Source organism: Ptychodera flava, chromosome 16 (assembly GCF_041260155.1).
Source record: "Ptychodera flava strain L36383 chromosome 16, AS_Pfla_20210202, whole genome shotgun sequence".
Lineage (NCBI taxonomy): Eukaryota > Metazoa > Hemichordata > Enteropneusta > Ptychoderidae > Ptychodera > Ptychodera flava.
The window spans coordinates 9,636,036-9,652,985 of NC_091943.1; the positions used below are offsets into that span (position 1 = coordinate 9,636,036).

Consider the following 16,950-nt stretch of genomic DNA (forward strand, 5'->3'; position numbering starts at 1 on the left):
GGTTGGCGGCCATTTTGAATTTCAAATATCTGTAAATCTTGAGCTTGTTTCTCTAGTACTAAAATTTCCACGGTGACCCCCGATTTTTATTGATTTTAAAAGAGAATGGTTAAAATATTCCTTGAGGAAAGTTTGAGCAAAAGTTTAAGTCTTTCACTTTCGAGGCGCATATAGGCCTAACCTTAAGTACGGAGGGCGGCGACGATAGCAAAACTCCGTAACGAAATATGATTAAACGAAGAACTGTTGTCTCAAGGAAATGCAAAATAGTGTAGAAATTGCATGTTCATTCATATATATACTGATTTAATGTTATAAATATGCTAGAGTTTTAACCATGTCAGCCGAACACATATCTAGGACCAACTACTGACGATCTGAACACGCTGCCCAGAAAAAAACAAAAACAAAACCGGTATCGATTCCAGTCGAATACAGAAATCTAGTGAGTCTGCACCGGAGACAGTAGCGTTAAATTGTCTCGCAATATATCAGTCTTTTTCCCGTCATATCGCCAAAAATCACTTCAATAGATTAACTGCAATGTCATTACTCAATTCCGAATTGAGTTTCTCTGCTATTTTCGGCACAAGTGGCGCGAAGACCGGCCAGTGATGATTTCTGTTCCCTGGGGAGTCCACGATTTGGAAATTAGATTTCGCATCCTATTAGAAAAAACGAAACATTTGGTACTCACGTGTAATCATATTAAGTTAGAGATGATACGGTCAATAAAACCCGACATGGGTGACATGACATAGCGCATGCGCAAACTAGGTTACCGAAATTGATTTTGCAGGACCGAATTTGATTACAAAGTCGCCGGCATTGGTGGTTTACCGGGTATATATCCACAGTATTTTCTTTATTTTAAAGTTTCCCCGTATCCAAAGTCACTTTTCCCAAAAGCGAGGGAGTTCATACCTGCATGTATATGTATGTATGTATGTATGTATGTATGTATGTATGTATGTATGTATGTATGTATGTATGTATGTATGTATGTATGTATGTATGTATGTATGTATGTATGTATGTACGTACGTACGTACGTACGTACGTACGTACGTACGTACGTACGTACGTACGTACGTACGTACGTATGTATGTATGTATGTATGTATGTATGTATGTATGTATGTATGTGTACGTTCTCATCCATGTCTTAAAACAATCTGATAGAAACGCCTTTCTGTCTGAGTGTAAGCTTATGTCTATCATCTATTCATTTTCTATCCAAAAATTCATTCAGAGTCATTTACCGACGGAAATGTATGTTCTGTTATCAGTTTGGTCAGCAGTTCGTTTGCCTAACTTTCTCTACTCTTATGTGTCCCTCTGACTGTCCCTCTGTCTGTCTTTCTGTCTGTCTGTCTGTCTGCATATCTATCTGTTTGTGTGTGTGTCATGTCTCTCGATCCGCCTCAATCCGTCCAGATCTTTCACATAGGATAACTTACTGACTCTCATAATTAAGCAGTTTGAAATAAGAAAAAAGACACCGGACATGGTTATTTTTCAGATAAACAGCAAATAAAACATGTAAATACAACACTTCCAATCCTACACTCATTAGCAAGCCATTGTAAAACAAATGCATCATTCCTGATAATTGATCATGGGACGTCGAAAACGCTAGCGATAAAACTTTTGTCATGATGAAGATGCTGTAAGCTGCTAAGAGGTCTCTGTGGCATTGCTTCGGGATAGCTCCGGTTCAGAGTAGAAACCTGACCAATTAAATAGTTTTACTCTGAATAATGAAATAGGTAAGCCTCACCATCGGCGTATCAGATAACATAATGATCAAACACATGAATAATTAATAATGGTGCCCAACAGCATGCAAACATCGAACTCGAATATTCATTATCCATGCTTGCTCGAAGATATATATGCAGTAATGGTATAAAGAAAGAGAAAAAAATATGGTGGGTATAGAGGGCGCCTTCGAAATGCTTTTGAACCTCTTGCAGTAAGTAAAGTTTTCACAGACTTAGTTTTGTGAAAATCGGGAAGTTTGTTTCCTCACAGAGATAACACAGGGATGGCGGCCATTTTGAATTTTATGAATCTGTAAAGTAACATTGGGTAATTTTGGTGACCTCTGATTTTTATTCTTGAGTTTGAGAGAGAATGGTTGAAAGTTTGCTTAATTTTCGAGGCGCGAACGTAACGGAAAGCAACAAATCGCCACATGATATATGGTCGTAGTACACATGTATGCAGCGTATTTGTATGTGGAACCATATATGGTGTCAGACCTTTCACGGATGGCTCGATTGCAATATATAATCAGTACCGACCTTTCAGTGTTTAGACATCAGCAAATGGTTTTAAAGGCGTGGCCTCGTGTATGAGTTGTTTTGGAGAGGGTATCATGATATTCGGCATAAAAAATCGGTGAAAGATATTTCTATGAATATGCATCAACGGATCTAGAATTTTGCAAAGTCATTAAAAGGGGCGCTTTTTACCTTCTGGCTCAGGGAAAACGAACTGTCAGTCTTGAACCGCCTTTTCTCAGGAGGGCGCTATTCTCACCCTGCCTCATGTAATTACTTGTGTACTGTGTACATGCGATTGAGTCGGTTTTGTAGATCTACAAAACAAGCGACTTGGCGGCCGATAGAGCTCGCTGTGTTATGAAGAGAATAATTATTTGTGACACATATGTTGATGAAGAAGGTGAAAATCCTTGATAGCTCACTTCAGGACGGCCTAACAAAAATGGCAAAAAATAGATGCAAAATGCACAATTTAAGATTTTTATCACAATTTGAACATATCACCTTAAGATCATCCCTTAGAACATGTTTGCCTAATATTAAAGCTGTAAGACGAGTATTTTTTGGGAAACAAATTTTTTGATCGAAAAATTGCTAAAATCGCCAAAAAAAATACAAAATTGCATGTTTAATTCCGATTTCAATATGTCACATTGAGATCATTGCTAGGGACCTGTATATCAAATATAAAAACTACCAGACAAGCGGTTTATGAGAAAATTGACAGAAATGACAAATTGCTTTAAAAATTACAAAGATGCAAATTAAACCACGATGTGAACCTGACTGACGTAAGCTCAAGGAACCTTAATATCAAGTAGCAATGATCGCAACAGCAATTTCAAATAAATTTTTTGACCATTAGAAAAATACCCTAAAAATACAAATATGTAAATTTCACTAATATTTGAACAAACCTAAATAAGGTCACCTAAAGGAATGTGCATACCGAATCTCAAAGCAATCAGACTAGTAGTTTCAGACAAGAAGCTAAATGTTGATGTACGACGGACGATGGTCTACACCCCGATGAGTTCGTGTCGCTGACAGCGGAGCTACAATAAGATAAGGTAGACTGTAACAATTAGAAACCGATGTCTCCTTAATGTTGACTGTAAAATTCTTGCTGAAGGGATTTCTACATCGGCTGAGAAAATTCTTTTGGAAAGTCACTCTGCAACCAAGATCAGTGTAGCAGTTACATCCAAAGACGAGAGATGGCGATGATTTTGTCGTTGCAAGAGAATGTGCAATAAATCACTTAAACCTTTTATTATCATCATCTAGACCAAACAAAAGCTTTTGATAGATTGAACAGAAATAGTCTATTTTCAGTCCTTGAAAACTTCAACTTTGGTAATGACTTCACCCGGTAGATAAAACTTTTTTGTAACAGATAAAATGCAACAGCTTTCTGTCTGTCAGCATTCAACAACATGAGGGGGTGTGGCAAGAGCGCCCTCTACCACAGTTTACTGGTCAACCATTGGTGGGACTCCCAAGTGTGATTTCAGAGTGGGTCGTACATCGCCCCTCGAGAAATCGACAATGTGGAGGACTTGCAGACAAGTTGATCTGAAGCTGTTTAGTATATTTGTGTGAATGACAGCAATTTTTACCTCCAGGTCATCCTCTCCGACAATCTGCAGTACTCAAGCACAAACACAATGGTAGAGTTTAATTGATTGTTGACAAGCTGTGATATATCTATAAGAATGTATTCTTTTTTTCCAAATCCACCGAACTATCTACTATTTGACGTGATTGTCAAGCGCATGATTGCAGAATAAAGGTTAATAAATAGGACAGTATTTACTCTAAATCATCGAACACTCGTGTACTATGACGAGAAAAGTACCAAGGCATGTTTTGTAATCGACGGATGATTGAATCAATCAATAGTATTCACAAGGGTTATATGACCATCATTGTAGAAAATGACATGTGACTGCTGCTTCATTGTTTCACCTTCCTTGGGGAAAACTCTTTAATTAAAAATGAGATATCATTTGGAGTTTTATTCACAACAACAGAAATGTAATCAACATGTTATCATGCATAAGACTGATTCCACGATGGAAGGAGCTTACTTTCTTGCTTTGTTCGCAGTATAATTTAACTGTGGTATATCTTACCACAGTATTGTCATGAGTTGCTCTCCTGATGCCCATATAGGGAAAGATAGGTACAAACCATGCATGTAAAAAGAGTCGTACAATATCCCGATTGCTCGTAAAAAATCTTATCCAAGCAATGTATGTCATTCAACAAAAACACAGCTCTACATTTGGTTCACGAGTGATAATATATGAGCTAGTAAAAACCGAAGTTTATTTTGATACCACCTGAAAGGTGTTATCAATGACACGATGTCATTTTTATAAACTGCATTATGAACGCCGAAAAAGTCTTAAGAACTTTTAAATATATATTACAACCCTGCGTTACATTCATTATGTTAATCAGTAAAAAAGTAACGATTTGGTCGTCTTATCATATCATGAGCAAAACAGCAAAAAAGTACAGAGAATAATTTCCACGTGGTATCTACAAATATCCCCATATTTACTCAATATCCCATATGTTGCGTAGAAACACCTTAACTAAAAAATGTTTGCACCAAAGATGAAGTTACACGGACTACATCAATTTGGTTCTATTCCTCTAAAACCCAAGTTTCTTTTTTGTTTTGACATTGTTGTGGCATTACTTTTGTCACCTCTGAGTTTCCATTGATTTTAAAAGGTTCATAAATCCCCATTTAAGTTTGCATTGACAGAAATAAAACAACACACTTGTACATTTCTCTGTTTTGAACGACAATTGGTAATCCACCCCATCACCACCCCTTTTCGGCAAAAAAACTTTGTTATTAACGGTAAGTGTAGACAGAAAACAGTGACTGGACAGTTTGAGTGCAGTTTGAGTGCAAGCCCCATTTTACAGCTGACATGTACAACGCTTCATCTGCTAATCCCTGATGCCTTTCATATCTGCAAAGTCTTCGTCCATTGTTGAGTAATATACATGTTGACGAGTCAACGGCAACCGCAAGTGACTGAATGACATAGATCACGTGACCTCCTAGTGACCCCCTGCTTTGAATTTACTGATCAATTCCCTGGATATGACGATTCTCTGGATCTGAGATGTACCTTCGTAAATCTGAAAGAGAGGGTACGTCGAAACTGTTGAGTAGGTTCTTCCAACACAGCAAATTTTACTGACTGCATTCATGAGATGGTCTTATCACATGTAGAAATCAACCACAAATTGTGTAAATCAAATGGCTAAACCAAGAAAAGCTGTCACAATGGTAAAAAGGTTCCCTTCTATTGTTCAAATCTAAAGTAACTTATGTCTTTCTCAATTAAGCAATTCTCACGCCTTTTTTTCTGCCTCCTAATCTTCTTTGCGTGTTCTTACTCTTCCCTCTGTGACACTCTAATCAGTGATTGAATGCGGAGATGATGTTTTTCATTCCCCAAAAAACTTGACTTTCTTATTTACTCCTTATGCCCAAACTCTTTTAAATAAGAACCAACCATTTCGGCAACTTACTTGCAAAATTTTTGCATCACGCATTAGTTTCTCCACCGGGTATTCACTGTTGAAACCACAACCACCATAGATCTGCACGGCATCAGTGGCACATTTGTTCGCCACGTCCGAGGCGTAGGATTTGGCGATTGATGAGTAGTACGTGCTGCGTTCACCTTGGTCGGTTTGCAAGGCCGATCGATACGTGGCCAACCTGGCTGTTTCGATGCCAATGGCCATGTCAGCTAGCATGAAGGCAACAGCTTGGTGCTGTAACAGAATATTGCACGGACTTTATTCAGCGTAAGGCAAAATATGTCTGATGTCCTTATCTTTTTTGCCTTATAACTCAAGATTACGAAGTGATAGTTATACTATAATGTTGAACTTCTTTCCTGGGTGAGAGGTCCATAGTACGTGTAGATTTTCGTACGCTCGTATTTGCACCTGTTTCATGATGAACTGCAATTTGGAGGGGGGGGGGGGTACTCCTAGTAATATTTCCATACGGGGGTGTGTCGCCCAAGTTAAAGAAAATCGACTCATGTATATTCAAAAATGATCCCTTGTTAGTGATTTGTCTCAGGCTGTCATTTTAGAGGATTTTTTATCGTAATTCTATTTTATGTTGACGTAGTACATACGGTAACATAATGAGGGGTTTTCTGATTAAAAGTTGACCCTTGTCTAGGGATTTTTTCGTTATAATTGCTCCATTTGGGAAGCACACATCTGTACATCTCTTTGTGGAGTACCCCCACCCCGGGCAACCCCCATCCCAGGGCAACCATCCAATCTCGTAAATGTTTATACTTCTGCACCATGTTTAAGTGCTCGAATCCTCTGTATTCTAGATTTACAGAACGAAAGAGGATCTATCTTTTTCATGCGTTAATATTTTAACATTTTCAAATTGATGTCGGACTTACACTAGTTTGATAGTCCCAGTTTTTTGGCGGAATAGGAAAATTGAGAAAACATCGGGGACGTAGCAGTTTGAATTTTCGCAAACCATGTTTGTGACTCTTTTTCCTCTGACTGACCTGTGCAATAGGAACTCCCATGGTCTTCCTCTCCAATGCATACCTTGTCGCCTCATCCAAGGCCCTCTGTGCTAGGCCCACGCCTATCGCAGCGACCTACAAGAATTACACAAAGTTGACCTCTCAGCATTTACGTGTGATCAACACTCCTTATTTTGTCGACTTCATGTTTACAGAAGCTCTAAATAAAATCTATATTTGAATAGAACAATTGCATTCATTTCTTTTAAAGGGATAGGAAGAGTTCATTTGAATTGAAACATCTTGCTCAACTTACAACTGGTCTTGTGCCGTCGAATGTACCCATACCAACTTTGAAACCAGCGCCCTCACCGATCAAAACGTTCTCCTTGGGAACAACAACGTCTTCAAATATGATGCTACGGGTGTCACTGCAACGCTGTCCCATCATTATTTCCTGTTAGGTAATAGTATGAATATTCTTTTAGGTGGCGAGTTAGGTTAGGCATTTTTTTGCTGAACACCAAATACCTAAACTTTGAATGACATGTTTAATTCTTGAAGGAACTATTTCAAAACTATTTTGTTTCAAGCGAACAACTAGGCATGTTGTTCTCCTCACTGAAACACGCTTAATTGTCAGTCATCAGATATTTACTCCCTCGCCGCTCGTAGATATAGCAGTAAAAACCTCAATGACATAATTTATGTCATCAGCACATTCAATTGATGTGAATACACAAGGTGTGGTCGAAGCCCTGATGATAGACAGTTCAACATGAGCAGCTGAACTTCTCATAAAAACATGACCAGAAAAGTTAAAACGACTGCAACTTTGTCCCTTGGAGCTTGCATGGAATAAAACGCCTCGCAAAGACCTGATGTTCTTATCATATGCACATTTACCTCACTTCAAAGCTAACAAAATTTTCATACATTCGACACATTTGTTTCCATGGATAATGAAGTTCAGGGCGAAAATTTGTTCGTTAAAGCAGTGACATGAAAAGTGTAAAGGACCAATGATAATTGATGATGAATTATTCGGACAGTAAACAAGCAAACACAAACAAACAAACAAAAAACAAACAAACAGGCGAACGAAATTGTTTCGCAATATTGAGTGCCAGTTTGGTTTCCTGACATGGTTTTGTCATGTTCAAGACGTAGCCTTACTCCGGTGACATGCACGTAGCTTCATTTTCACAGCCAATGGTACGAGTTGAAGTGGTTTCTATGGAAACCTCACACTTTGGTCAGAAACTTCGCGAGGCCGTAAGCCGAGTGATGTTTAAGGGCTTCTGACCAAAAGTTTGAGATTTTCATTGTTAAACCACAGTAACGCGTGTCATTTCTGACTTCTACTAACATTATATCAAATTGATCTTTCTAATTTATTCCGGTAAATGGTAACACGGCGATCAATACTAATTTACATATAATTAAGCGATGGCTACTGAAGAGAACATCTGCATTATGAGGAAGACCTTAATTCGGATTGGTCCGTTAAAAGATCTCGTCTGGTTGTATCAATCATCTATACACGTGGACATTTCTCCATTTAATTTGAGTCGAAGTTCTCCGGAAAGAAAGGCGTAATCTACTTCTCTGACATTTCGGAAAAAGAGTATAACAGTGCTGGTGACGTTCACCGGTATGTTTTCCAATTTCACATTTTTCAAGTTTGATTCTGTCTTCATTGAGCAAGACTTGCAAGAAGATTTTGAAACTTCAAATATAAAATATTTGGCAATGAGACTGTGTACCTTCTTGCCTGGTTGCACGCCTGGGGTATCTGCATCCACAATGAACCCTGTAAATGCACCGCCTGCTTTCGCTTTAGGGTCAGGGTCAGTTCTTGCCAACACAAAGTACCAGTTTGCAACTCCACCATTGGTAATCCACATCTTCTGTCCATTGATGACGTACTCGTCTCCCTTTTTCACAGCTCTCGTCTGGATTCCCGCGACATCTGAACCTGCACCGGGCTCCGTCACTGCATATGCCTGTTTATATAAGACATGTACCTCGGGTTTACCATAGTTTCCTCAATCGAGGTCACACAATTACATATCGACTGACCATATCAGCTCTCGGGGCGAAAGAAATGTCAATTATTCATTTCAAGTTCAACATTCAAGTCGTCAAGTGTTGTTAATCCCTCAATACAGTACAGTACAGTGAATTCGGTGCACTAGAATTTATACTCACACATAGAAGTGGTTCTTCCATCAACCTTGCTACATACTTTTTCTTCTGCTCCTTATTGCCAGCCAGTAAGACGGGAGTTAGCTTTGGTCGAAGGTAAAAAGCAACATCTGTAATCACACTGGAATTACCATATGCTATTTGTTCTTACAATAGTGCGTAATAGTGCTGAACACTCATACACACAAACACACAAACAAAGTCAAGCGTGCGCACACATATGATTGTTTATATATATATATATATATATATATATATATATATATATATATATATATATATATATATATATATATATATATATATATCTAGACGTGGAACTTGTCGTAATTACTCTACAGACTGTTTCATGCGCTTGGCAATCGTCCTGACGATTGCCAAGCGCATGAAACAGTCTGTAGAGTAATCACGACAAGTTCCACGTCTAGCAATACCTATGCCCTGCGGAAACGCATCGAGCACTATACATTGTCTGAATTGACACCAAGCCACTGATCATATATATATATATATATATATATATATATATATATATATATATATATATATATATATATATATATATATATATATATATATATATATATATATATATTGTATGTATGTATGTATTATGTATGTGATGTATGTATGTATTATGTATGTGTGTATTGTGTATCCAACCATTCATAAAATATATGTAGTATTTATCTTGTTAGGAGAACACCTACCCCGAGAGTTGAGGCGCTGTAAGCCGTGGCAAGTCCAGAACATCCATATGCTATTTCTTCGGTAATTATACTCCAATCTAATATTCCTAAACCTGGCCCACCTGTTCGTGCGATAATAGGAAGTTAGGAATTTCGGATGCAGCCCCTTCCCATTTTTTGTGTTTCTTGTCTTTGTCTCGACTTTGTAAATAAAAACAAACGTCCATCGCGTATCCATAAATGTATTGCGGACCAGCACATATTCCCGTACACGTATAGCCATATTCAACTTGTCATAGAGCACGATGTTCTACACGGTTTGCACTCAAGAACTTTACCGATGTTGAAGGTTGATAGACACTGAAAAAACGTGACCCTTGAAGGCACGACAGTTACAGCGATGACATGGAAAGCGCCCTCGGTTGATGAATCAGTCAGTCAACTTGAAGGCTTTAGTCACCCTTTACATCAATGTTCGAACGACATCGGTATAAGCTCGTGTTTATTATGTTACTAACCATTTTCCTGTGCTATCGTTGGATGTAAGAGTCCAAGCTCCCAAATTTTCTTCATAATATCCATAGGGTACTGAAATTATTTAAACACAATTTTGCGATTATTACTTGCAGAGGAATTAACAAGAAAATTCTTTTGAATTCAAAAGATTTCTTACCTTTTATACCGGACTAATAACAATGACGCGATCATTAAAGTTAGAAATCACATCATAATATACAAACTCCAAAACAATCAAATCACGTGTCACATCACCGCAGAGGCAGAGGATTGTTCTCAAGAAGAGTCAGCTTTGTACGTTATTCATCTCACATGGCGATTATTGAACCGAACAAATTAAAAACGTTCATCTACATTTGAGATAAAAAATTACAAATCCAAAGTCTCGGAATGCCTAACCTGTCCTGTCCGATCAAGTTCGGCGGCCACTGGGATAATTTCTTCTCTTGTGAGTTTACGAACCATCTGTTGTATCTGATACTGTTCGTCGGTAAGTGCTAAATTGTCAAAGACAAGAGGAGATAAGATGAGATACGCATGTAAACTGTCGATTTTATTACCCTGAATGACCATACACTTTGATCTTTCCATTGGCATGCTTTGGGTCGACATTCAAATTTCTGCCTTAAAATCTTCAGAGGGAATGCAAATTAAATGTATATGAAGCTTGCACCGGATCACAGACTCAAGTTACTGTTTTAGAATTTGAACACTGTCTCCACGTCGTCAAAAAATCTTCTCATTAGGAAAAGTCATGCAATGGCCATGGTATTGTTCTGATGAATTACCATATCCAACGTTCTTGGTGTAGAAAGTGGAGACTTATTGTAACAGAGGAATGAGAAAATTGCATTGCATCATGAAAATTCTTATGTCTATCCTCCGCTTTGTTTTCACCGTTCAGCTAAATAGTTAACCCGTGTGATTTTGGTGGAGTTCGAATCAGAACATTTCTCTGTAGCTCCACCATTGCGCATGTGCAATGTCATTGGCAGAAAATTGTGCCTTCGATTACCATATTTTCAGGATAGGTGTCGGAAACAATAGGAAGAATAAGTTTGTTTTTTATTTTTCTCACCGAATGATAGTCCATTCTGTCCTTCACTCGATTCTTCACTTGACGCAGTCGATCTGAATCGCGCTGTCGAAGAGCAAACACATCGTAATAAATTCTGAAAGAAATTGAGACAGAGAATACAATATGGCGTACATGAAGTGCTGCGAAGAACGCAGTATAAAACGACTGAGCGAAGTACAACCGACGGTTCTTCCTATAGGAGTTCTTCGATGTAACTATAGACCATCTATAATATCGCTTAGCATCTACTCGCTACTCAGTTAAAATATCCATAAAAATCCAAAGATGTTCGTTAAGGATATGCGGTCCTATCCATTGTGAAAGATGGAGGCTCTCTTCTTGCTTGTTCCTATGAAAAAAATCCAGCATTAATCTAAGCTTTAATCTATCATGTCCTCATGATACGTTTGGTATGTACATTTTGAAAGCCCCAGCTGGGACAGGTGAACTGCCTTGACACAAATTGCAATATTAGACTGATATTATGACGCTTTCGTCGTAGAAAGCCTGAAACAAAATGCAATTTGCCATGGAGATGGCCGAGGTAAAACGTCAACATAAAAAATATAAATTTTTGTGACAATTTTAAGTCAGATAAAGCCGTCGAATTAGGGCGTTCCTTGCATATAAAATAAAATCTTCTGGAATGCCTGGACCTCAAAATTTTATATGGGATAGAACTTTATTTATTCAAGGACTCAAGAAAATCCTCGGTATCCTGGCGTTATCCTATACTCAAAATTAGACCGGAAGTGGTTCGACTTTTTTACTTTTTTATGTGTGGCTGTTATAGTAATCTGTACAACTGAGTAAATTTCGACGAATGTATTAATCAGATTGTTTGCTGAGATGCTTAACATTTGCACAAATCTACGTAACGCCAGATACACATCGTATTTCAAATTATAAAATAATTGTAGCATTATGTCAAACCATAAATCATATCACCTAATTTGCATACAACAGCCATATTTTTCAATTTATGAAGAAACAGTCTATTCTTGCTAGTGGGCCGTCCCTCTTATATGAATATTTCTCCCGATTTATTGAACGTGTAGGTGAAAGGTGAACAATAGGAATGCCTGCACATTCTGACATGAATGCTTTCCAGGAACGTTTCATAACATATGGCAGTCTTTACGATTAAAAGTATGTTTTTTACAACTCCACGATACAAAGTCGCTGTCGTTTGTGATTATTTCTGTCAACTTGTATACGCGTGGTCGACAATATTTGCAAGCTGATAACAATACAGAACAAGGCTCATCAGTTGCTCTCGTTATCTAAGCACACGGTACAGAAAGTATTTTTATGATGCCCATACTATGCCAGGATTAACATAATTTTAATTTCACATTTTATTTTAAAAACGAAATCTTTGGCACAGAAAAACACCCAGACCGTCGACTTTGTCCCTGGAATCCCGGTAAAATACGATATGTGCTGAACGCTGAACTGCAAAAGCCCCTTCAGTGGTAGCCGATTGAATAACAATGTATTTTCGGTAACAAAGTGTTTTGCATAACTTGCAGACTTTGCCAAGGTCAAGATCGAATAACTTTATAGTGTCTTTGCACAAGTGTCATGAACTCGCCAGTGTATCGAAAATAGTTGAAAACAGTTTTCATTGACCAACGAGTAGGTCACAATGAAGAATTCAAGGACGGACTAGCAGGACCTGGAAAGTGGGGTCACATCCACTATCAACAAATTTGATCTTTCCTCTCGAGGGTCTATGCTTAAATGGTGTTTTCAAAGAGGCAGGATTTTCGAACGTCATAAATATATATATATATATATATATATATATATATATATATATATATATATATATATATATATATATATATATATATATAATATATATATATATATATATACATACATACATATAATATATATATATATATATATATATATATATATATATATATATATATATATATATATATATATATTATATATATATTATATAATATATATATATATATATATATATATATACATGTGTGTGTGTGTGTGTGTGTTGTAAGCTGATTACTGAACTCCCCGGGGTTAGACGTGTGCGCTCATGTCTATATCAATAGCTGACAATTGTTGATTTGACTAAAACAATAACGAGTTCGATTTCTGGAATCCTCCGTAGTAAGAACATGATTTTTCTGTACAGGAACCTATATTGTTTGATTAACCTATAGTGTTTGATTAGCCTACGCTTTGTACTGAATGGACTGCAATGCCATGGCCTCGATTGGGGTTTCAATGGGCGCTGGACGTTGAACTCGAATTCTGTTCATGGTCTTCACACAACCTGGAGGGCTGCCTATATCGGAGAACTATATGTTTAGGGCAGGGCTCGTCTAGAAGCTTGGTCTCGAGCAGCCAATAATAGATTCAACTCTGGGAGTGGGTCAGACTATGATCATATTGGCAAAATGGGTCAGATTTTGGCAATATTTTTGCTTGCCATGTCTTGAGAAACGGGGCATCGGCTACTGTACTATAACATCAATTTAGACGCCAGTACAATACTCGTGACGATATACCAACCAAAGTAACCCTGGGTATCCAGCGTAAATGTAAGCTTAAATCCTAACTGTATAATTGAGCAAGTAAAGTATTGCAGCGTTACTGCACTTCAACACCAATACCTCATTCCGAAAGGAAGACTTACCTTTGTTAAAAGACTTACCTTGTTGCGGATTACACTCGCCAAGCCCCGTTGAACGATCATGTCGGTGATGGCTGTTAGTTATGTTTCCGTATCTGTTCGTGTGAAGCTTTATATGGCGGCAAGGTTGTTTTGCCTTTGTACTCTGCACCTTGACCTGGGATGACCTTAGCGCGTGTGTCCGATGAGCACTCAACTACTGGCGACAAGTAACTTGATTGCAGATAAGCTTGAGCCAAATAACCCTGTCGTATCGGACTGTCTGATTATGAAGTCATATGCCTTGAACCGTCGCGCCGGTTGCACAGTACCATGACACGACTACCCGTCAGATTAATGGCTGCTATATACAGTGAATATCGCTGTCCTACTTTTTACGTTCGGTCATGCGTAGTATGCCTATTCATACGTATTCCCTTTGATTTTCATCCTTAGCTTTTTAGGGGTTGTCGCTGATTGCGTGCTATGCAATGAAATACTTTCTGTATTTGGCTATAAATGCAAATATTATTGATAAAGCGATGTTGGATTAATAAACCTTGCTGTACCGCTCAATGGGATACGAATTTTATATGGCCACGGCAACAAGGCTATAGAAACAAATTGCGTCACGGTGTTTCCGGTAACCCGACCTACCCTCTCCGATCCTAAACTTTATTTCCTTATTTTTAAAAATCACGCATGGTTTTGCCGAATTTTGCTTTTTTTATGTGTCACACTGAAGTAAAAATAAATAAAAAAGTTCCGACCGACCTACCCTATTTACCGAGGGCTTGTCAACATTTTTTCTTACGCCTTATTAGTATGCAGTTCGTGTAGTATCGAAAAATATTCTGGCTGTTCGATATGTATGCTTTGTTGATCAAAGACTCTTTCGGTGATCATTAAAAGTTCTATTAAAACAACTTACAGTAGTTTGTAAAATGTAGTAAATGGCACCATGCTTGTTTCTGGTATGATCACGATACGTATGTGCAGGAAATACTGCATTTTTGTACTTTTCAATGGCGGCGCCATTTTATGACTGCGGCACCGTGACCCGTTTAGTTTTCAGCCTGTTAAAATGTGTAGGCATGGTCAAAATCAGCAAGCAGTGACACTTCTATACATGTCCTTCAGTTAGCACATCTACACAAACCAAGGCTGCGTTCACAAAAAATGGTTAGGGGGCTGGAGGAATTCAGGGGGATTCGAAAATTTTGGGGGTAGTAGAGGGGGGACTTGAAAATTTTGCTCTGCCTGTAGGGAGGGACTTGAAAATTTTTTGGTTCCCTTTTATGTTCTACATTTTCCAATTCCAAGTTTTTGTAGGTAATTCAATGAAAATGAATACCATTTTTATGTCATCCAATTGTTGTAATGTTAGTAATCATTTAACAAAATCTAGAACCATTTTGTCACATTTCATGACTTTTATCTCGAAAAAATCTAAACGTGTGATTTGTCATAAAAACCAAACGAGCCTAGTAACAGGGCAGAAGCTGCAACTGTTGATGAGTTTTGCAATATTTCTATATAATATATCAACTACAGTTTCTTGCTGTCTCCCTACAGCATAATCATACACATAATATTAGTTTGTCGACAAAGCCTGTATTTATAAATATGTATTAGTGATTGTCAAAATTTTCAAAGTTAATACAGCTACCGCCTACGGGCAGTGTCACTATCAGATACTGCCCTGCTACTGTAGTGTCACTGTTACTGCATACCTGAACAGTGACAGAAATAGCTCTGACTCTGATGTACATGGTAGTTGAAGAAGAGTTTGTGTCAAATGACGCTCATGACAGTGAACACAAGATTAGGCCAGAGAGCAACACATGGAAGACCAGGAGACTTCTGACATATGAGAATAATATTAAGGAAAAAAAGATGGGATCACCATGTTAATTTTTTTAAATTTTAATATTCACGTCATAAAATAATACAAAAGTAAAACCTTGAACAGTAAAGACTAAGTGAAAAAATATGTGACTATTAAAATGGAATTATTTATTTTTTAACCAGATTTGCCATTATTACACCAAAAATTTCAGAGATTAAAACATTTATTTGATGGAATATTTTAATCTTCCAATATTGTCAATTTTGAGTAGCATCTAATTCATATATGTCTTGTACTTTTGAAACAAATATTTGGTGGGTCATCTGCTCAGTTTTTTACAATACGACAATTAGCCAGAATTCACAATTTGCATACTCTCTCATGATCGTCATTTTGGGTGCAACTGACCTGGCCAGATTTGGATTAACTCAAGTTGGCTTAGAACTCAGTCTGATAAATCCAAAAAGTTGACTGAGGCATTTAAAAATGAATCAATTTAAGAACTTGCCTTAGAAATATGACTTTACAAAGTACTAATAACAGGTAATGTTGAACATCTGCGAGCGGAATGGCGCAATATCTGTTTATTTTGTCTGCGCGCATATCCTTTACAGATATGCGTGCTTGTGATAGTTGGGGGAGTTGAACAATTTTGATATAGAGAGGGGGGGGGGCATTTGAAAAAAATTAGGGTATTGAGGGGGGATCTGAAAAAAAATAAGATTTTAAACGCGATTCCTCCAGCCCCCCCCCCCCCCATCGTTAATTTTGAACGCAGCCCAACTTTGGTTTGAAAATAAAATCATGAAAATGCATAAAAATCCACAGCTATTGGGGATTTAATATGCTGCCAAAGCCATGGAATCACGACAATTGAGTAATAAACGAAGTGCAATAATCAGAGGTGCACGTAATTACGCTGTATCGCCTGTCCCTGCTGCGTCAGGCACAAGGTGACCTAATATGTAAGTGTCTGACATAGCAAAAACCGTCAATAACCGAGCCGAGCGGTATACCCTTTGTTGAAGTGGCTTATTGCTATTGCATTACAACAGTCAATTGAAATTCTAGAATGAAATATCAGAAATGCGTTTTTACTCTCACTGGGAGCTGGCACTGTTCCAACTG

The 16,950-nt window shown here is 37.8% G+C and overlaps 1 protein-coding gene across 1 annotated transcript; it reads right to left on the reverse strand.

Annotated features, from left to right (window-relative positions):
* Window positions 1-4,243: 4,243 nt before the first annotated feature.
* On the reverse strand, window positions 4,244-14,586 carry LOC139152760 (medium-chain specific acyl-CoA dehydrogenase, mitochondrial-like). The gene is made up of 11 exons (XM_070726087.1): window positions 14,016-14,586; window positions 11,324-11,417; window positions 10,645-10,742; window positions 10,248-10,317; window positions 9,751-9,851; window positions 9,044-9,124; window positions 8,599-8,838; window positions 7,149-7,289; window positions 6,872-6,967; window positions 5,850-6,098; window positions 4,244-5,453 (listed from the first exon to the last, which is right to left on the reverse strand). The coding sequence occupies exons 1-11, from the start codon at window positions 14,055-14,057 to the stop codon at window positions 5,373-5,375; spliced, it is 1,293 nt and encodes a 430-aa protein (XP_070582188.1). The 5' UTR covers window positions 14,058-14,586; the 3' UTR covers window positions 4,244-5,372.
* Window positions 14,587-16,950: the final 2,364 nt, after the last annotated feature.

What these genes read in the sequence shown, in the direction of transcription:
- LOC139152760 (XM_070726087.1), bottom strand. Translation starts at nt 14,057, where the DNA reads ATGATCGTTCAACGGGGCTTGGCGAGTGTAATCCGCAACAAG. An exon ending in ACAGAATGGACTATCATTCG is followed by an intron (nt 10,743 to 11,323) that starts GTGAGAAAAATA and finishes TTGACAATTTAG; the next exon opens with CACTTACCGACGAACAGTAT. An exon ending in GTGATGCAAAAATTTTGCAA is followed by an intron (nt 5,454 to 5,849) that starts GTAAGTTGCCGA and finishes CCTCTCTTTCAG; the next exon opens with ATTTACGAAGGTACATCTCA.